Genomic DNA, 21548 nt, shown 5'->3' with positions numbered 1-21548 from the left:
GCTTGGGGAAATAAGTAGTGACATCTTGAAAAGTGTCCATGTTACAGAGGTGTATGGGTGGACGTCTTAAAACGGTTAACCTGGATAAATCCCCTGGACTGGATAAAGGTGTACCTGACAACTTTGTGGCAAGCTAGGGAAGTGATTGCAGGGCTCCTTGCTGAGATATTTGTATCATCAATAGCTATGGACAAGGTGCCAGAAGACTGCAGGTTGGCTAACGTTGTGCTGTTATTTAAGGAAGATGGTGTCTTGGATCACAAGGTTTATCCAAATGGTTCTTTACAAATTTAGTTAAAGGTAGTTAAGAGAAGGCTCGACAACAGCAATTTGCTTAATATGAACATTTATTGAGGAATAATAAAAGGCTGAACTATGGACATCTATTTGGTAATAAAAAAAATGGAAAAGAAAGCAATGAGCCTCACACCCTTCTGCACGTCGGGGACCCCTCAAATGATTCTGATCCAGGTGAAGTCTAATGATTTGGAACAAAATTCTCGCTCTCTTATACAGTGTAACAAACAGCCAGCATAGAGGAAAAACAGATACAGAAGACAAAACTGCTTGTTAGTACTGAAAACAAGTTTGGTTGTGCTATCTGTAGCATATACAGGAATGTTCAATTATAGTCAGCTTGTTGAGTATCATCAACAATTTCAGCCCATCCAATACAATCTATTCTCTCATTCAGCTGTCAAATATCATCATTAACATTTATCCCTTCAGCCCATTCTGTACATGTGGTAAGGAAAAAGCAGGAAACCATAGACCAGTCAGCCTGACATTAATGGTGGGAAAGTTAATGGAGGAGATTCTGAGGGATGGATTTACATGTATTTGGAAAGGCAAGGACTGATTAGGAATAGCCAACATGGCTTTGTGCATTGGAAATTGTGTCTCACTACCTTGACTATTTTGAAGAAGTGACAAAGAGGATTGATGAAGACAGAGCGATGGACGTTGTCTACGTGAAATTGAGTTCAGCGTTCGACAAAGGTTTGCATGGTTGACTGGTTAACAAGGTTAGATCACATGGAACCCAGGGAGAACTATCCATATGTATACCAAATTGGCATGAAGGTAGAAGACAGAGAGTGATGGTAAAGGGATGCTTTTTAGACTGGAGGCCTGTGACTAACAGTATGCCACAGAGGTCGATGCTGGGTCCACTGGTTTTTGTCATCTATATAAATGATTTGGATGTCAATATAGGGTGCGTGGTTAGTAAATTTTCAGGTGACACCAAAATTGGTGGTGCAGTGGAAAGCCAAGAAGGCTACCTCAGAGTACGATGGGACCTTGATCAGATGGGCCAATGAGTGGCAAATGGAGGTGCTGCATCTTGGTAGGGAAAATCAAGGCAGGACTTATACATTTAATGGAAAGGTAATGGGGAGCAAAAACAGAAGTTGCTGGAAAAGCTCTGCGAATCCAGCAGTATCTGTGAAGAGAAATCTGAGTTAATGTTTCTGGTCAAGTGACCCTCAGAACTGGTAATGGGGAGTGTTGCCAAGAAAGGGATCTTGGAGTGCAGATTCATAGTTCCTGGAAAGTAGAATCACAGGTTGACAGGGTGTTTTAATACGCTTGCCTTTATTGGTCAGTGCATTGACTATAGGAGTTGGGAGGTCATGTTGAGGCTATACAGGACATTGGTTAGACCACTTTTGGAATTTTCATTCAGTTCTGGTCTCCTTGCTATAGGAAGGATATTGTTAAAGTTGAAAGGGTTCGGAAAAGATTTACAAAGATGTTGCCAGAGTTGGATGGTTTGAACCATATGGAGAGGCTGAATATGTTGGAATAAGATTAAGGTGAGAGGGAAAGATTTAAAAGGGACCTAAGGGGCAACTTTTATGCGCAGAAGGTGGTGCATGAATGGAATGAACTGCCAGAGGAAATGGCAGAGGCTGGTACAATTACAGCATTTAAAATGTATTTGCATGGGTATATGAATAGGAAGAGTTTAGAGGGATATGGGCCAATTGGCAAATGGGACAAGATTAATTTAGGATATCTGCTCCGCTTGGATTAGTTGGACCAAAGGGTTTGTTTCCATGCTGTACATCTCTGTGACTCTGACTCTATGAGGTGAGGAAGGTGTCAACTTCACATCAGCTAGAACAGGAATGGAAACTGCAGCATTGGTCCCATTGTTAGCCAAGTCAGTTGACTAGCACCTCGAGAAATAATATTCTGGGACAAAATTAACAGTCACTTTGACAAGGGAAGACAAGTTTCAAGATTGCAGCACAGATTTGTTCGTAGAAAGTTGAATTAACTTTGATTGCATTTTCGATTCCATTTTAAAATTGATGACAGTAAATGTGGTTGATACAGTATACTTGGACTTCCAAAAGGTTTTCATTAACAATGCTTTATCTGCTAAGCTGCTGCTAAGGTACAAAAGCAATTGAGACGGCATGGATACAAATTGTTTGAGTCATAGAAAACAGAAAATGGGTGTTTGATCAAACACGATCATACAGAATGGCAGGATGGGCTTGATAGGCTGAATAGCTACTCTTGATCGACTTGATTTATAATTTCACTTGACCTATATTAATGACCAAACTTGGGTGTGTAGGCCACAATTTCAAAATTTCCTGATGGCATAAAATTGGAAGCATTGTGAATTGTGAGAGGACATAAGGAAGTTATAAATGGCTGGACTGATGAAGCTTAATTTAGAGAAATGATGTGTTTTATTTGGATTAATAAGAAAAAGTGAAAAAATGAAGGATATAATTCTCTGTCCAGAGGGGGCAGGAACAGAATGATCTGGAGGTATATCTGTATGAATTATTGATGTTAGTTGGATTCATTGTGAAAATGGTTGATGGGAAAAGGGGAAATTGGGCTTTACAAAAAGTGTAGAGTACAAAAGTAAGTAGTTTATAGTGAATGCTAGCTCAGCTTTAACTAAAGTTTGGTGTCTACCTACAGGTAACAATCTTTAGAAGGGAGCCGAAACAAAATTGAGAATGGTTCCAGTTACATGTGTAAATTGACAAAGTTGAGACTTTTATCCTATGGGAATTGGTTGTTGAAAAGAAATTTGACACAGGTATTCAAATGACCAGAGAGTTCCTGCCTGAAATGGAGGGCATGTCTTATGAAAAAAGGTTGAGGGAGCTAGGGCTTTTCTCATTGGAGCGAAGAAGGGTGAGAGGTGACTTAATAGAGGTGTACAAGATGTTGAGAGGCATAGATAGAGTGGACAGTCAGAGACATTTTCTCCGGGCAGAAATGTCTATCACAAGAGGGCATTATTTTAAGGTAAATGGAGAAAGTTTTAGGGGAGATGTAGGTTCTTTACACAGACAGTGGTGGGTGCGTGGAATGCACTGCCAGGTAGTGGTGGTAGAGTCAGATACATCACAGACATTTAAGGCAACCCTTGGATAGACACATGGAAGTTAGTACAATGAAAGGCACGTAGGTTAGTCTGATCTCAGAGTAGGATAGAAAACCGGCACAACATCAAGGGCCAAAGGGCCTATACTGTGCTGTACTGTTCTATGTTCTAGAATGGCTTGAAGAAATTTTTCCCATTGGTGGAATGGTCAAAAAGCAGACGACATTGATTTAAGATGATCGGCAAAAGTACCAAAAGTGACAGGAGAAAAGCATTGTTACGGAGCCAATGGTTGAGATCCAGAATGCACTTTGAGATTGTTGGGGAAGCAGATTCACAAGTGGTTTCAAAAGGAATGTAGACAATTCCACGAAGGGAAGAAAAAATTTGCAGGTTTATGCAGAAATAGCAGAGGAATTGGGCCAATGGTGTTGCTCGCACCTACACACTGAGCAGAGCTGTCACCATTCAGCACTGATGATTGTGGCACCTTTTGAAGCATCAATGCATCATCAATATATCACCATTTCTGTAATTCACCAACAGGTCACAACTGTGTCACCACTTAATCAGCTTTGTGCTCAGACACTAGACCCCACAAAAGTGGGAACGTTTTCCGGATTTCGTCCTCTTCAACCATAATATCTGACAGTGAAAAGTCCTGGGACAATTCACTGTGATTTGTATCAGACATTGTAAACCATGGATTCTCATACGGTTTGGGACTTGAGGTTAATTCATGCAGAAGTGGTTGAGTGGAATTTGACCTCAAGAAGAGTGTGGGTGGACCTAGCTGGTCTTTCGAGTGCATCACAGTTGCATACTGAACCTCCTCAGGAAGATTGTGGTATGGCATGTAAACAACATAATTACGCCCCTCTGAGCAACAGTGCGGGGTCTCTACACCATTGGTGCTCTTTATATTCAAATCAATGCTCAGAGCATTTTCATCATCAAGCAAGGGTTTTGATTTTGCTCCAAAAGCAGTGTTTTGTCTTGCATCTCTCTGAAGTAACGTAACAGAGGAAACAACATGGTCAGGAACTCCTTCCAAACAATTCCAATCCTGAATAACACAAATATCTCAAATTAATGGAATAGAATAATAAATAGAATTGAAACATACACAAAATTCTGATGAATCCGTAACTAATTCTACCATAAACATAAAGCCAAATAATAAATACGGTATTGGCATTTTGTTCTTACCCAAGTAGCCGTGACGCCACTCACCTGAACACCGCCGGCAGAATCACCTATGACAAAAGTTACACCACTTCTGCCCCTGTAGCTGCCACTGTCACAACCACTTCCGCCACCATTGACGCCACTCACCTGAACACCGCTGACACAATCACCTCTGACACGCATTACACCACTTCTGCCCTGCACATCCCACAGTCATCATTTCCACCCCCCTACACTCCCTTCCCCAATGCCCTGGGTGAGCGTCACTTCCATAAATGATGTCACCCTCGATCTCTCCACCATGCCCACTCCAAGCTCAAATCCTATATCAGGTCCTAGCTCCCAGCCCTGCCGAGTTTTCACCATCCCCCCAGACCTCCCCCTCACTGAGGATGAATGATCAGTCCTTAGCAAAGGCCTTACCTTCATCCCCCCCTCTGCTTACGGATCAACAAATTCAACACACATTGCGACATTGAACATTTCCATTGCTGCATTCGCTTCCAAGCTTACTTTTTCCACCAAGATTCCCGCCCACCTTCCAAGGCTACCTTCACCCGCCTCCAATATATCTTGTTCACCTGGGCTCCCTGTGCCGGTCTGTTGCCTGCCCATATCTCTTTATTTCCAACTGCTGCCGGGACATTGACTGTCTCAACCTGTTCATCCCCCTCTCCCACTCCAACCTATCACCCTCACAAAATGCAGCCCTCCACTCCTTCTGCTCCAACCCCAACTTCACCATCAAACCAGTGTTCAAGGGGCGGGGGGGTGCAGAGGTAGGTTAGCACACTGACTTCTACACCACTGAAGCCAGACACCAACTCAAACACACCTTCTCCTACTGCCCCCTCGAACATGACCTCACCCCATCACCAAACCATTATCTCCCACACCATACACAACCTCATCACCTCCAGGGAATCTCCCGCACACAGCTTCCAACTTCACAGTTCGTGAACCCCACACCACTTGGTTCTACCTCCTACTGAAGATTCACAAACCTGACTGCCCCATCCGACCCATTGTCGCAGTCTGCTCCTGCCCTGCCAAATTCATCTCCACATATCTTGACACTGTCCTATCACCCCAGTCCAGGAACTCCCCACATATGTTCGGGACACCACTCATGCCCTCCACCTCCTCCAAGACTTTTGTTTCCCCAGCTCCCAATGCCTCACCTTCACCATGGACATCCAGTCCCTAGACATCTTCATCCACCATGACCAGGGCCTCCAAGCACTCCATTTCTTTCTCTCTCTTCCACTGACACTCTCATTCGTTTGGCTGAACTGGTCCACACCCTCAATAATTTCTCCATTGAATCCTCCCACTTCCTCCAGAATAAAGGGGTAGCCATGGGCACCTGCATGGGCCCCAGCTATGCCTGTGTCTTTGTCAGAAATGTGGAACAGTCCATCTTCCGTAGTTACACTGGCACCATTTGCCACCATTTCCTCCATTACATTGATGACTGAATTGGCACCACCTCGTGCTCCTGCGAGAAGGTTGAATAGTTCATCAACTTCACCAACACATTCCATCCTGACCTTAAATTCACCTGGACAATGTCAGATACCTCCCTCCCATTCCTGGACCCCTCCATCTCCATTAACAGTGACCGACTCAACACTGACATCTTCTAAAAGCTCACTGACTCCCACAGCTACCTGGTTTACACCTCCTCCCACCCTGCCTCCTGCAAAAATGCTATCCCATATTCCCAATTCCTCCACTTCCGCCGCATCTGCTCCCAGGAGGACTAGTTCCACCAAAAAACACACCAGATGGCCTCCTTCTTCAAAGGCCGCAATTTCCTCTCCCACGTGGTTGATGATGCTCTCCAGCATATCTCATCCATTCCCCACACCTCCGCTCTAGAACCTGACCCTCCAACTGCAACAAGGACAGAACACCACTGGTCCTCAGCTTCCACCCCATCGACCTCTGCATACTTTGCATCATCCTCTACCATTTCCGCTACCTACAAATGAACCCCACCACCAGATATATATTTCCCTTCCCACCCCATCCACTTTCTGTAAAGACTGTTCCCTCCGTGATTCCCTTGTCAGGCCCACACCCTCCACCGAACAACTCTCCCCTCCCGGCACCTTCCCCAGCCACCCCAGGAAATGCAAAATCTGCATCCATACCTCCCCACTCACCTCCAACCAAGGCCCCAAAGGAGCCTCCCAATCCATCAGAATTTTATCTGCACTTCCACACATGTCATTTTCTGTGTCTGCTGCTCCTGATGCGGTCTCCTCTACACTAGGGAGACTGGACGCCCACTCACAGAGCACTTCGGAGACACCTGCACCAACCAACTACGCCGCCACATGGCCAAACATTTCAACTCCCCCTCCCACTCCCCAAAGGACATGCAGGTCCTGGGCCTCTTCCATTGCAACTCCCTAAACACCCAACACCTGGAGGACGGATGCCTTATCTTCTGCCTTGGGACCCTCCAATCCCATGGCATCAATAAGAATTTCACTAGTTTCCTCATTTCCCCTCACCCCCACCTTATCCCAGTTCCAAACTTCCAACTCAGCGCCACCCTCATAATCTGTCCTACCTGTCTATTTTCCTTCCCACCTCTCCATTCCACCCTCCTTTTCGACCCATCATCATACACCTACCTTCATCTACCTATCGTGCTCTCAGCTACCTTCATCCTACCCCACTCCCACCCCTCCTATTTATCTCTTCACCCCCTCGACTCACAGCCTCATTGCTGATGAAGGGCTCTTGCCCAAAACATCGATTCTCTTGCTTCTCAGATTCTGCCAGAACTGCTGTGCTTTTCCAGCACCACACTCTCGACTCTGATCTCCAGCAACTGCAGTCCTCATTTTCCACTCGCAGTACTGGATCAGCTTGGCGAGAGACGTGGCAAGTTCTGGAGCTCAGGTCTTCAGATCAATTGCCAGAACGTTGTCAGGGCTTTGCAGGATACAAAGCCTCCAGCATTTCTTGATATCACATGGAATGAATCGAATTGGCTGAAGACTGGCATCTGTGATGCTGGGGATCTCTACAGGAGACCGAAATGGATCACCCACTCGGCATTTATGGCTGAAGAATGTTGCAAATATTTCAGCCTAATCTTTTGTACTCAAATGCTGTGCAACACCACCATTCGCACCCCAATTGAGGATGAGGATATTTGTGGAACCCCCACCTCCAACAAGTTGTTTAATTGTCCATCACCATTCAGACTACTTGTGGTAGGTCTGCTGAGCTTAGATCTCATCCGTTGGTTGTGGATCAGCTTTGAAAGTTGAAACTTTATTGCTGGAACAGCACAGCAGGTCAGGCAGCATCCAGGGAACAGGAGATTCGACGTTTCGGGCACAGGCCCTTCTTCAGGAATGAAGAAGGGCCTGTGCCCGAAACGTCGAATCTCCTGTTCCCTGGATGCTGCCTGACCTGCTGTGCTGTTCCAGCAATAAAGTTTCAACTTTGATCTCCAGCATCTGCAGACCTCGCTTTCTCCTGATCAGCTTTGAAAGACTTTTCAAAATTAAATCCACTCCCGTCTATTCCTAAAGCTCATAAAATTACAAAATCATAGAATCCCTACATTGCAGAAAGGTGCCATTCGGCACATCAGGTATGTACTAACCCTCTGAGGAGCATCCCGACCAGACATGCTTCACAGCATATACCGGTAACTCTGTACACACCATGGCTAACCCACATAACCTGTTCACCCCTGGACACTACAGGGCAATTTAGAATAGCCAATCCATTTAATTTGCACATCTTTGGACATGGAGAACACCAAAAAACCTGACAGAAAGGCGTGTATAAACGGTGTAACAAGAAATCTCTCACTTGTATTGAGATGGAACTCTAATACTAACAAGCGGTATTTTCAGCTTGAATCTAAACTGAGCATCCTTACTTAAACCATAGCCTATCTCAAAACAATAACAGATAACTGAAACCTAGTCATGAACAATGATCAGAATCTGGTATTGAAACCAAAGAAAGTTGGACATTCATTCTGATATTGGGAAAGAAATGAAGAAGCTAGACATTAACCCTAAAAGAAAAACTATCATTTGAGTGCATCAGAAATAAGAAACATCTGAGAGTCCAAACTAAACTAGAAATCAAGACCCATTATTAACCAGACTATAACCTTTAATGTGTGAAATTATCTCCCACTGAGGGCTGCGGAAGTTCAGAAATTTCCAAAGGTTCACAAGCAATTGAGTAAAATTAACACTACATGCCAGACCTAAGCGAATCCCCCCTATATTTTTAAATTATATCCCCAAGTTCTGGACTCCTCAATCAGGGGAAACATCCTACCTGCATCTACCCTGTCTATCTTGTTAAGATACGGTTCCAAATGTAACTAGACTTAATGTGATGAGTTATGCTGACAATAACAACCTAATGCCATGACTGTAACAAGAGATTTGAACACACAGGTTGCCTAAAGACCATAAAGAATGGATTCACTATTTCACTGGTATCAGGGCATCATAATTATTAAGAAAATTATGGTTGAATAAGGAAGGCACAATATTTACATGAAATTGCATCTACTTGAGGAAAATTTACTTGTCTGGTCCTTTTTCTGAGTGGACTCCTTTCCCTTTCCTTAAGAAACAGTCCATTCGACAACTCCAGCTGCCCTCCTTGGTGTTCTATTACATAAAGGTAACCAGCATTCACAAAACATCAGGACAAGATTAAGGAGAACTGGAGCTAGCAGCACTGAAGCAACATAATGCTCAACAATAGATCAGAACTGAGAATACAGAAGGCATCATAGAATCCCTATGGTGTTGAAGCAGGCCATTCAGCCCATCAACCCTCTGAAGAGCATCCCAACCAGACTCTCCACCCCCCCACCACCACCACTGTAATTCCCACAGCTGACCAACCTAGCCTGCACAACCTCAGGTACTGTGGGCAATTTACCATAGCCAATACACCAAACCTACACATCTTTGGACTGTGGGAGAAAATCAAAGCACCCAGGGGAAACGTATACAGACACAGAGAACATGTGCAAACTCCACACAGACAGTGTGGAATCAAACCCAATTCCCTGGCATTGTAAGAAAGCAGTGCTAACCACAGTGCCACATGATTAGTTAGTTTGCAGGTGACACCAAAATTGGTGATACAGTGGATAGTGAAGGAGGTTAGGTAACATTGCAAAGAGGCCTTGATCAGGGTTTAAGTTTGCTCGCTGAGCTGGAAAGTTCAGTTTCAGATGTTTCGTCACCATACTAAGTAACATCATCAGTGAGGCTCCGGTGAAGCATTGGTATTGTGACCCACATTCTATTTATGTGTTTAGGTTTATTTGTGCCAGTGATGTCATCACCAAACCAAGGTAACCCAAACACATAAATTGAAAGTGGGTCATTACACCAGTGCTTCACCGGAAGCTTATTGATGATGTTACCGAGTATTCGAACATAGAACATAGAACATAGAACATAGAAGAATACTGCGCAGTACAGCCCCTTTGGCCCTCGATGTTGCGCCGATCCAAGCCCACCTAACCTACACTAGCCCACTATCCTCCATATGCCTATCCAATGCCCGCTTAAATGCCCATAATGAGGGAGAGTCCACCACTGCTACTGGCAGGGCATTCCATGAACTCACGACTCGCTGAGTAAAGAATCTACCCCTAACATCTGTCCTATACCTACCACCCCTTAATTTAAAGCTATGCCCCCTTGTAATAGCTGACTCCATACGTGGAAAAAGATTCTCACTGTCGACCCTATCTAAACCCCTAATCAACTTGTACACCTCTATCAAGTCACCCCTAAACCTTCTTTTCTCCAATGAAAACAACCCCAAGTGCCTCAGCCTTTCCTCATACGATCTTTCTACCATACCAGGCAACATCCTGGCAAACCTCCTCTGTACCTGTTCCAGTGCCTCCACATCCTTCCTATAGTATGGCGACCAAAACTGCACACAATACTCCAGATGCGGCCACACCAGAGTCTTATACAACTGCAGCATGACCTCAGTACTCCGGAACTCAATTCCTCTACCAATAAAAGCCAGTACGCCATATGCTTTCTTCACCACACTATTTACCTGGGTGGCAACTTTCAAAGATCTGTGTACATGGACACCAAGATCCCTCTGCTCATCCACACTACCAAGTATCCGTCCATTAGCCCAGTACCCCATTTTTTTGTTACTCTTACCAAAGTGAATCACCTCACACTTAGCTACATTGAACTCCATTTGCCACCTTTCTGCCCAGTTCTGCAGCTTATCTATATCCCGCTGTAACCTGCCACGTCCTTCCTCACTGTCTACAACTCCTCCGACTTTCGTATCATCCGCAAACTTGCTCACCCAACCTTCTAACCCCTCCTCCAGGTCATTTATAAAAATGACAAACAGCAATGGTCCCAAAACAGATCCTTGTGGAACACCGCTAGTGACAGCACTCCAAGATGAACCTTTGCCATCAACTACTACCCTCTGTCTTCTTCCAGCCAGCCAACTCCTAATCCAAACCTCCAACTCACCCTCAATGCCACACCTCCGTATTTTTTGCAGTAGTCTACCATGGGGAACCTTATCAAATGCCTTACTAAAATCCATATACACCACATCTACCGCTTTCCCCTCGTCCACGTCCTTAGTCACCTTCTCAAAGAATTCAATAAGGTTTGTGAGGCACGACCTGCCCTTCACAAAACCATGCTGACTATCCTTGATCACATTATTCCTATCCAGATGTTCATAAATCCTATCCCTTACAATTCTCTCTAAGATTTTGCCCACAACAGAAGTGAGACTCACCGGCCTATAGTTACTAGGGTTATCCCTACTCCCCTTTTTGAACAAGGGAACCACATTTGCTAGCCTCCAATCTTCTGACACTACTCCTGTAGACAACGAGGACATAAAAATCAAGGCCAATGGCTCTGCAATCTCCTCCCTTGATTCCCAGAGAATCCTCAGATAAATGCCATCAGGCCCAGGGGACTTATCTATTTTCACCCTTTCCAGAATTTCCAACACCTCTTCTCTACATACCTCAAAGCCATCCATTCTACTTAATTGTGACTCAGTATTCACATTGACAACAATGTCCTGTTCCTGATTGAATACTGACGAAAAGTACTCATTCAGTGTCTCCCCAATCTCTTCAGCCTCCACACGCAACTTCCCACTACCATCCTTGACTGGACCTATTCTTACCCTAGTCATTCTTTTATTCCTGAAATTGTGATGAAACATCTGAAAACGAACCATCCAGCTCAGTGAGCAAACTTACATCCAGAACCTCAACCTGAGTTACAAATCTTCTCAAAACTCGCTAAGGCCTTGATCAATTCAGTCAATGGGCTGAAGAGTGACAGATGGAGTTTACTTTGACTAAATGTGATGTATTGCATTTTGGTAAAACAAACAATAGGAGTTGAGTCTTGAGCTGTGTTGTAGAACAAAGAGAAGTAGGGGTTCGGTACATAATTGATTGAAGTTTGCATCATGTATAGAGAAGAAAGTGAGGTCTGCAGATGCTGGAGATCAGAGATGGAAATGTGTTGCTGGAAAAGCGCAGCAGGTCAGGCAGCATCTAGGGAACAGGAGAATCGACGTTTCGGGCATTAGCCCTTCTTCAGGCCTGAAGAAGGGCTAATGCCCGAAACGTCGATTCTCCTGTTCCCTAGATGCTGCCTGACCTGCTGCGCTTTTCCAGCAACACATTTCCATCATGTATAGAGACCTTTGAGTATGGGAGTTGGGACATTATGTTAAGGTTGTGCAGGATGTTGGTGAGGCCTCTTTTAGAGTACTGTGTCAAGTTCTGATCACCCTGTTACACAAAGGAAATTATTAAGCTGGAGAGGGTTCAGATGAGATTTATCACAAACTTGCCAGGAATGGAGGTTTTGAGTTATAAAGAGAGGCTGGATAGACTGGGACTTTTTTTCACTGGAGCATAGGAGATTGAGTGATGACCTTATGGAGGTTTATAAAATCATGAGGGATATAGATAAGATGGTACCTTTTCCCAAGGTTGGGGGATTTCAAGGCTAGGAAGCATATTTAAGGTGAGAAGAGAAAGATTTTAAAAAGTTACGACAGGCATTTTGTTTACACAGAATGGTTCATAGGTAGAATGAACGTCCAGAGGAAATGGTGAGTGCAGGTACAATTACAATGTTTAAACAACATTTAGATAAATACATGAAGAAGAATTGTTTGGAGGGATATTGGCCAAGCACAGGCAGTGGAACTAGTTTAGTTTGGGATTATGGTCGGCATGGACTGGTTGGACCGAAAGGTCTGTTTCCAGCCAAATCCAGAATCCAATACAACTCTGCAGCTGGGCTTTGTTTTTGGTCATATAATAGAATATTTTATTTGAAGAAGATCCAAACTGGAAATTATATACATAAAAGTTTCAAAACATCAAAGGTTTACAGAAAACATGCAGGCCATGGATCCATGTGTCCAGTGTAAAAAAAAGTACCAGTCTAATCTAACTTTCTCCATGTGGTCAATTGTTCTGTTGGCATACACGTACATGTGACGAGAGTTTCTGGCTCTAATGTCAATTAAGGACATTCTGAGGGCAGCAGCCTTCCTGCCCCCAGAAGTATATGTAGTACTGCAATTCTGTCCAATCAAGAGACTTGTACAGTTGTAGTGTAACAACTCTGCTCTTACATTTTATGTCACGGTGAAATAAAAATAACTATCCCGTAACTGTACATTTCCTTGAGTTCTTTCTTCTTTCCAAATGCATTACCTTACTTTTCTCAGGACTGATTTTGTTTTTCTAATATTCTGCTTGTCAACTTCTATAATCATGGTATGACATTTAAGTTTAACTTAGCAATGAAAAGCAAGAAAAAAGAGACAAAAACAGATTCTAAAGTCAGCTTGCTCCTGAATCACTTTTTACTGAACTCAAAGGCTTAGATTTTTGCTCTGACTTTCTCCATCTTAGTGAAAAGTACAGAAGCTTCCAAAATCTTCCTGCCCCAACAGGGTAATTCCCAATTTCACAGGGTGGAACTTTACTGAGGTGGAACTTTGGTTTCCATAGAGTGAAGCCTGATAATACAATGCTTGATCTTTGTTGGTTCATTTCTATAGCTAGGGTATCTCTTTGGAGTGGCAAAATGTTCTTCGGATGTGTATGAGGGAGGAAACGTTGGTGCTAAAATTGTTAAAAGTAGACAGAAATGTATGCAAACAGTATATGTGGCTATTAATGTCATGCACATGTCAACAAACATGACAAAAATCATGTCAAAACTGACAATAGGACCTTAGGGGCCTATCAAAAGGACCTGTCATATGTGTTCAGAGGATGTATCAAAATCACATGTCAAAAGGAGCTGTTAAGCATTTAAAAGTCCTACTCATTTAAAAAAGTCCTGCTTCTTTAAAAAGAAATATCTTGTGTTTAAAAATTCTGCTATTTCACGTTGTTGACATTTACAATTACTGGTTTAACACTGATGTTTTTTACAACCATGCCTTACCACACAACAGAGTCTGTCATTCCAATTTGATTAACAACTACAAGCAGTTATAGACTGTTATGAATTTCAATATTTGCTATTTTAAGGAATTGTACACTTGAATGCATTCAAGGTTGCAACGTAACAACCTTATGTTGTTAAAAGGTTTTATTTACTGATGGGTTTGCAAATAGGCTTTTTTGAAAGAGAATGTTTTTACAAAGATGTCTGCAAATGACATCTAGAAATGTATTTAATAATTTATCATATCTTGGTATGGGTTCTGTAATCTTCCCATTCAGGATAGCAGATGAGTTGGCAAGGTAGATGGAAAGCCAAAGGGTTGGGAGGGCTCATCAGTTGCCATTAGATTGGCATGGGGTAATGAAGGGCAATGGGGGTGAGTGAAGTGTATGAGGTAATGTGTGTATTTTAATTCATTATCTTCAAATTTTAGCCACATATCATAAGGCAACCTCTATACCTAGCAAGAAAACACAAATAAATACTGCAGATGTGAAAGATCTGAAATATAACAGAATAGCTGGAGAAACTCAACAGATCCAGCAGTATCTGTGGTGAGAGAAACAGAGTTAATACTCTGAGTTCAATATCTAACCACAATTCTATCATTTGGAACTATATCAGATTTAAAAGATGGACCTACTGAGTTTCTCCAGCACTTTCTTTATTTTTAATCCATGCCCAGCATCCTCCTTAGTTGTTCAAATTTACCTTTGATTTCTAATCCAACCCAATTTCCCCCATAATTAGACTGAAAATCCAACATTGAACTTGATTTTTAAAAATGGCTGATTCAGAGGAGAGAACTTTCCTTGCCTCCATCCCAAAGCGAAAATTCAAGCCCAAGTACTCCAAGCCCTAGTAGCAAAACAAACCATGCTCCAATGAAAAAACATTCAAAAATCCAACTTGTCATAGTCACATAAACATTGAGTCTAAGATTTTCAGAGTTCATGCTGAATCTCTGCAGGACAATCCATTCAGCCCCCATTCTCCCATTCTGCAGAAAATTAATTACCCTCAAGAATTTATTTAATTTCTTTTTGGATTCAGGTGCTGGGGAATGAGGAGGACCAAATGAACTAAGTGTGGAAAATCACTTGGGTAATGGCAATCATCTTACCACGATGATTATATTTGCAATGGAGAAGAGTAATGAATAACCTGGGTGAGATTCTGAATGATTACCTAGCATCAGTGTTCACTGAGGAGAGGAATATGATGAATGTTGAGATTAGAGATAGAAAGTTGATTAGTCTGGATCACGTTGACATAAGTAGGGAAGATGTGTTGGGTAGGCTAGAGGTTATTAAGGTGGACAAATCCCCAGGACCAGATGGGATCTATCCCAGGTTGCTGAAATAGCTGGTGCCCTGACAAATATCTTTGTGGCATCCTTAAACACAGGTAAGTTTCCGGAGGACTGGAGGGTTGCTCATGTTGTCCCCCTGTACAAGAAGGGTAGTAGGGATATTCCGGGTTACTACAGACCAATGAGCCTGACGTCAGTGGTAGGAAAGTTGCTGGAGAAGGGACTGAGGGATAGGATCTATTTATATTTGGAAAACAATGGACTTATCAGAGATTGGCAACATGGTTTTGTGCGGGGGAAATTGTGCCTTACCAACTTAATAGAGTTCTTTGAGGAAGTGACCAAGTTGATAGATGAAGGAAGGGCTGTTGATGTCATATACATGGACTTTAGTAAGGCATTTGATAAGGTTCTCCATGGTAGACTCATGGAGAAAGTGAAGTCATTTGGTGTGCAGGGTGTTCTAGCTAGGTGGATAAAGAACTGGTTGAGCAACAGGAGACAGAGAGTAGTAGTTGTAGGGAGTTTCTCGAAATGGAGAAAGTGACCAGTGGTGTTCCACAGGGGTCAGTGTTGGGGCCACTGTTGTTTGTGATATACATAAATAATCTGGAAGAGGGCACTGTTGGTATGATCAGCAAGTTTACTGATGACACAAAGATTGGTGGAGTAGCAGAAAGCATAAGGGACTGTCAGAGAATACAGGAGGATATATATAGACTGGACAGTTGGGCGTAAACGTGGCAGATCATTTTCAATCCAGACAAATGTGAGGTGATGCATTTAGGCAAGTCTAATTCTAGAGCGAATTATACGATGAACGGAAGAGCCTTGGGCAAAGTTGATGGGCAGAAAGATCTGGGAGTGCAGGTCCAGTGTACCCTGAAGGTTGCTGCATAGGTGGATAGAGTGGTCAAGAAGACATATAGTATGCTTGCCTTCATTGGACGGGGTATTGAGTATAAGAGCGGGCAAGTCATGTTAAAATTATACAAGACATTGGTTCGGCCGCATTTAGAACTCTGTGTACAGTTCTGGTCGCCACATTACCAGAAGGATGTGGACACTTTGGAGAGGGTGCAGAGAAGGTTTGCCTGGCATGGAATGTGCTAGCTATGAAGAAAGGTTGAGTAGATTAGGTTTATTTTCATTAGAAAAAAGGAGATTGAGGGGGGATCTGATTGAGGCTTATAAAATCATGAAGGGTATAGGCAGAATGGATAAAGACAAGCTTTTTTCCCAGGGTGAAGGATTCAATAATGAGAGGTCACGCTTTCAAGGTGAGAAGTGGAAAGATTAAGGGGGATACACACAGCAAGTACTTCACACAGAGGCTGGTGGGCATTTGGAACGTGTTGCCAGCAGAGGTGGTAGAGGCAAGCACGGTAGATTCATTTAAGATTTGTCTGGATAAATGCATGAGTAGGTGGGGAGTAGAGGGATACAGATGCTTAGGAACTGACCGACAGATTTAAACAGTACATTTGGATTGGCTCAGACTTGGAGGGCTGAAGGGCCTGTTCCTGGGCTACAAATGTTCTTTGTTTGAAGTAAAATTTCTAAACTAGAAGAGGGCTAATTTCAATGAGATGAGAGGGGATCTAAAGTTTGCAATATGCAGTCTTCCAGCACCTCCCAAAATGCAGGGAGGACTGAAAGATAGTGGCCAGCACCCCCTCATTTCCTTCAAAATCCTTTGATGCATCTTATCCAGTCGTGCTACCTTGTCACTTTTAAGTGACAACAATTTATTAAAGGTAGATAAAAATTGCACTCTTTCTATTCTGTAACTCTACCCAAATTGACACTGTCCTTGAGACATCCTTGTTCTCCAGCACTGCACATCTCCTTAACCAATTCTGCTACTTTTCCTTTATCTCCTTTTCTATCTTTCCTGAACAATTGATTCCCAGGAATATTTACATGCAATCCTGTTCTTCCTTGAAGCAGATCTACATCAGTGCCACAACATCATAATTGCACATTACAATTTGCATCTGTAAATGTTCCCACCCCCCCCTCCAAAAAACGTAGTTACTATACTTCATGCATTAACAGATATGAACATTAACTCTGCTTTTGATTCTCTTTCTTTCTCCCTTAGTCCAACATCACTTGTCAACTTATCATTCCTAAACTAGTGACAACTGTATCCCTAAGTATTTTGCAAGCTCTGACAATTTCATTTAAAACCCTGGCCATGGCAATAGCAAAGATCTCATTAGGACCTCACGCTCAGCTTTCTTCAGGTGCAACCCATCAGCTTGTAAAGATGTCATTCTTCCCAGAATCAGCCTCTGCATCCCAGGAATCTAAGGCCTTCCCTCATGCACTATCTTTCCAGCCATGCAATCATCTATCTTATCCAGCTTTTTCTCTATTCGCATGAGACACTGAAGATTATTATTTTGCTGTCTCAGAGTGCGGCGAGGAGCTGAATAGTTGGTCATACTCCTTTGAGATCTTAAGCTTTCCTCTCACTATGTCTGTATGACATCAGTATAGTCAGTGGTATGTAAGGCACTCCTCAGTATTAACCCTTTCAAAATGTTATACTGTTATCCAACAATACCAGAGTATTCTACTGCCCATTTTTTTTTTAGATTAGATTAGATTACATTACAGTGTGGAAACAGGCCCTTCGGCCCAACAAGTCCACACCGACCCGCCGATGCGAAACCCACCCATACCCCCACATTTACCCTTTACCTAACACTACGGGCAATTTAGTATGGCCAATTCACCTGACCCTGCACATCTTTGGACTGTGGGAGGAAACTGGAGCACCCGGAGGAAACCCACGCAGACACGGGGAGAACGTGCAAACTCCACACAGTCAGTCGCCTGAGGCGGGAATTGAACCCGGGTCTCTGGCGCTGTGAGGCAGCAGTGCTAACCACTATGCCACTGTGCCCACTCTGACTATTTTCTATTTTGCAGGGGGCAGTGGAGACACCATCCCAGTCTATAGGCCTGTTGAATGTCCACTTAAGTATCTTATGGCACCAGTTCATCGCAACGGTACGAACCTTTTCACTGTATTTTATATTGAATACACATGACAATAAACTTCCAATTAAATTATCCCACTGTGCTTCTATGGGGGTGGTCCATGCTAAGTTGGTGGTCTAGCAGGTTTTAATGGATAACTAGTACAAGACCAGTAAGCGACAAGTGTTGGGTGACTACCTGCTCGTCAAAGTCATTCACCCCAGTTATACCCGCTACTTTAACCTTCTCTCCACCTGAATTTTAAATGGCTATGTACCATGTCAAATTCTCTCAGAATCTTTCATGTTTCAATAACATCACCTCCTATTCTTCTAAATTCCAATAAGTATCAAATTTGTTTAATTTTCTGACCCCCTTCATACCTCTTGGAACAAATAGTAGTCTTCCTCCTCTCTGGTGCACTGCAGCATCCAAAGCACAGACTACAGCTCATTAGAAGTGAGGTGAAGCTTGTCAAAATACAGACATTCATTGAAAATGTGGTCATTATGAATATGCCCATCATATAACGGCAACAAATCATCTGGTCTGTCATTTCCATTGTATGTTATTTTACTAATGAAGTTTTGGAGTTTAGAAGAATGTTTTTATTTTCCATTTCAATGTAGGTACTGTAATAATCTTTCATTTATTACAGTTATGTTGAAGTTTTACTGCATTAATGTAACTTACCCCACAGCTCCAATTTAATTATTTAAAAGTATTTGTTATATATCAAACAAATTCTTTTACAATGACCTCACTGAATTTCCACAATCACTGAAATTCCCTTGTACTTTGCTGAAACTTGCACTCACCTGAAACTGTTCTATGCGAATAATATTTTTAAATTAATTTACATACTAGTGTACTTACCTCATGAACATTTTCAATTTTCCCATCTTTTAATTGCCAAGAGAGGAGGTGGTGGGAAGTAATTCAGATAAAGAGGAGTAATGGAAAGGATGGGGTTGTCAGGAGGGAGCTGGACAATTATCTTCAGAATTTCAGTCACTGCATGATATTAGATACTGTGGCATGAATGTATTTACCTGGGCTTTCCTCCCTGGGGTCCAGTTAGCAAGGGTGCTGTTTGCAGGGTTTGGTATCTTGGGCCATTGTTGTCCAGTTAACCTATGATTAATATCAAATACATTCATGTAAATCTTTCAATCCAGCAACTACTACACAGTTATAAAATTAAATTACATTTCCTGTTTGAATACTGTAGTATAGATTGAAATAAATTTTGAAGTTAGGGTCATTCAAAATGATAGGTCACATGATGACACCTTCAGAAATAAAAATTGCCATAAGATTCCAGCATTAAGAACCAGGAAACGTTAACTTGGATCTGAGTCTGGAGATGACTTAGACTTTCTTTTCCCTGTGATAGAGTTTATTGAATAAACTACCACATAGCTCATATCATTCCTTGGTACCATTCCTTCAAAAAAAAAATTCAACTTGTTTGGAGACGTTCCGACATACCTCCAGGGAAGGTGGAACTTTAACCCAGCACAGCCCATACTTCCACTGTGACACAAGATCCTTGGATTAAATTTCTTTTCAAATACAAACACCCTGTATCTATAGTTTCCAATAGCACCAATGTTTATACAGAAAAGCATATTAAACTATCTTTGTTATTTTCTAGCCTTCCCAATCCAATGAACAGCATTTATCATCCTCTCCCACTAAGGAAACTATAGAACATAGAACATTACAGCGCATTACAGATCCTTCGTTCCTCCATGTTGCACTGACCTGTAGAACCAATCAGAAGCCCATCTAACCTACACTATTCCATTCTCATCCGTATGTCTATCCAATGACCATTTAAATGCCCTTAAAGTTGGTGAGTTTACTGCTGTTGCAGGCAGTGCAGCTTGATGTACTCTTGGGGGTTTTTAGGAACGTAGAGTTGAGGTTAAAATCAGACCAGCCGTGATCTTATCGAACAATGGAACAGGCTCAAAGAGTCACGTGGCCTACTCTTGTTCCTTGTTTGTATGTTCATTAACTACTCAAACATCCAACTGGAGACGGGAAAACAAAGCATTACTGAAAATGTCTAGCTTCACTCTTCAATGTTAGTCAAGGCTATAAATACGAGTGTACATTTTTCTGAACATAATTTCTTTAGTGTTGCATTTGGTGTCAAGATTTTCTCAGCAATGGTCTGTTTCATCATCGTACTCAAACCAATGCATCATAACTAACACCAAAATGCACAATTTGGTTTAACTTTTCAATCAAACGTCTCAACTGCACTGTTTTTCCAAACTGATCCAAAGTCACTTCTGATTTATTCTGCTTACTAGACCATAAGATGTACAATCAGAAGTAGGTCATTTATCCCAATGAATTTGTTCCACAATTCAACAAAATTATGGCAGATCTGATCTCCCATCCTCAACTCCACTTTACTGCTTCTTACCCAAACTGTGATTTCCCCCCTCTCAATTAATCTGCTTACAACCCTCTATAGAATCATACTCACCACTTGCCTACCAATCTACTCTTGTGCCATTCACAAACTTAGCTAGAGTACATTCACTGATTTAAGTCATTAATATCTACCATAAATAATTGTGGCCCCAGCACTGAAGCCTGTGACAAATGATTAACTACAGATTCTCTAAAGGCTCCCCTTAATCTATCTTGCTTGCTCTTGTAGTGATTGAAATGAGGTCAGCCATGTGGACAGCTTCTCTGATTGGGGCTATTAATCTGGTCCAATCAGGGACCCCTGGCTGATAGATATAAACAGGAGTGCGGCACAGTGGTTAGCACTGCTGCCTCACAGCGCCAGAGACCCGGGTTCATTTCCCGACTCAGGCGACTGACTGTGTGGAGTTTGCACATTCTCCCCGTGTCTGCGTGGGTTTCCTCCGGGTGCTCCGGTTTCCTCCCACAGTCCAAAGATGTGCAGGTCAGGTGAATTGGCCATGCTAAATTGCCCGTAGTGTTAGGTAAGGAGTAAATGTCGGGGTATGGGTGGGTTGCGCTTCGGCAGGTCGGTGTGGACTTGTTGGGCCGAAGGGCCTGTAAGTAATCTAATCTAAAAAAAAAAGCCAGTGAGATCTCTTTCTCTAAAAAAGAAAAACAAAGGAAAAAAAAAGAAAAAAATAAATAAACAGGAGTGTGACCCGGGTGTTTTCCGATCTTCCTGGTGGTG

General features: G+C 42.6%; 1 protein-coding gene across 1 annotated transcript; it reads right to left on the bottom strand.

The window, feature by feature from the left end:
- Positions 1-329: 329 nt before the first annotated feature.
- Positions 330-19527, bottom strand: LOC148142200 (granulocyte colony-stimulating factor receptor-like). The gene is made up of 2 exons (XM_087976982.1): positions 19420-19527; positions 330-4427 (listed from the first exon to the last, which is right to left on the bottom strand). The coding sequence occupies exons 1-2, from the start codon at positions 19525-19527 to the stop codon at positions 3927-3929; spliced, it is 609 nt and encodes a 202-aa protein (XP_087833108.1). The 3' UTR covers positions 330-3926.
- Positions 19528-21548: the final 2021 nt, after the last annotated feature.

Source organism: Chiloscyllium plagiosum, unplaced genomic scaffold (assembly GCF_037043375.1).
Source record: "Chiloscyllium plagiosum isolate Xiang-an unplaced genomic scaffold, Cpla_swu_hap1 HiC_scaffold_30, whole genome shotgun sequence".
Classification (NCBI taxonomy): Eukaryota; Metazoa; Chordata; class Chondrichthyes; order Orectolobiformes; family Hemiscylliidae; genus Chiloscyllium; species Chiloscyllium plagiosum.
The sequence above is the reverse complement of the archived record's forward strand: the minus strand, read 5'-3'. Positions and strand labels throughout refer to the sequence as shown.

Coding starts and splice junctions, on each gene's coding strand:
- LOC148142200 (XM_087976982.1), bottom strand. CDS start 19,527: ATGAATGTATTTGATATTAATCATAGGTTAACTGGACAACAATGGCCC. Junction 4,428..19,419: donor CCCCAGGGAGGAAAGCCCAG/GTAAATACATTC, acceptor TGTGTTATTCAG/GATTGGAATTGTTTGGAAGG.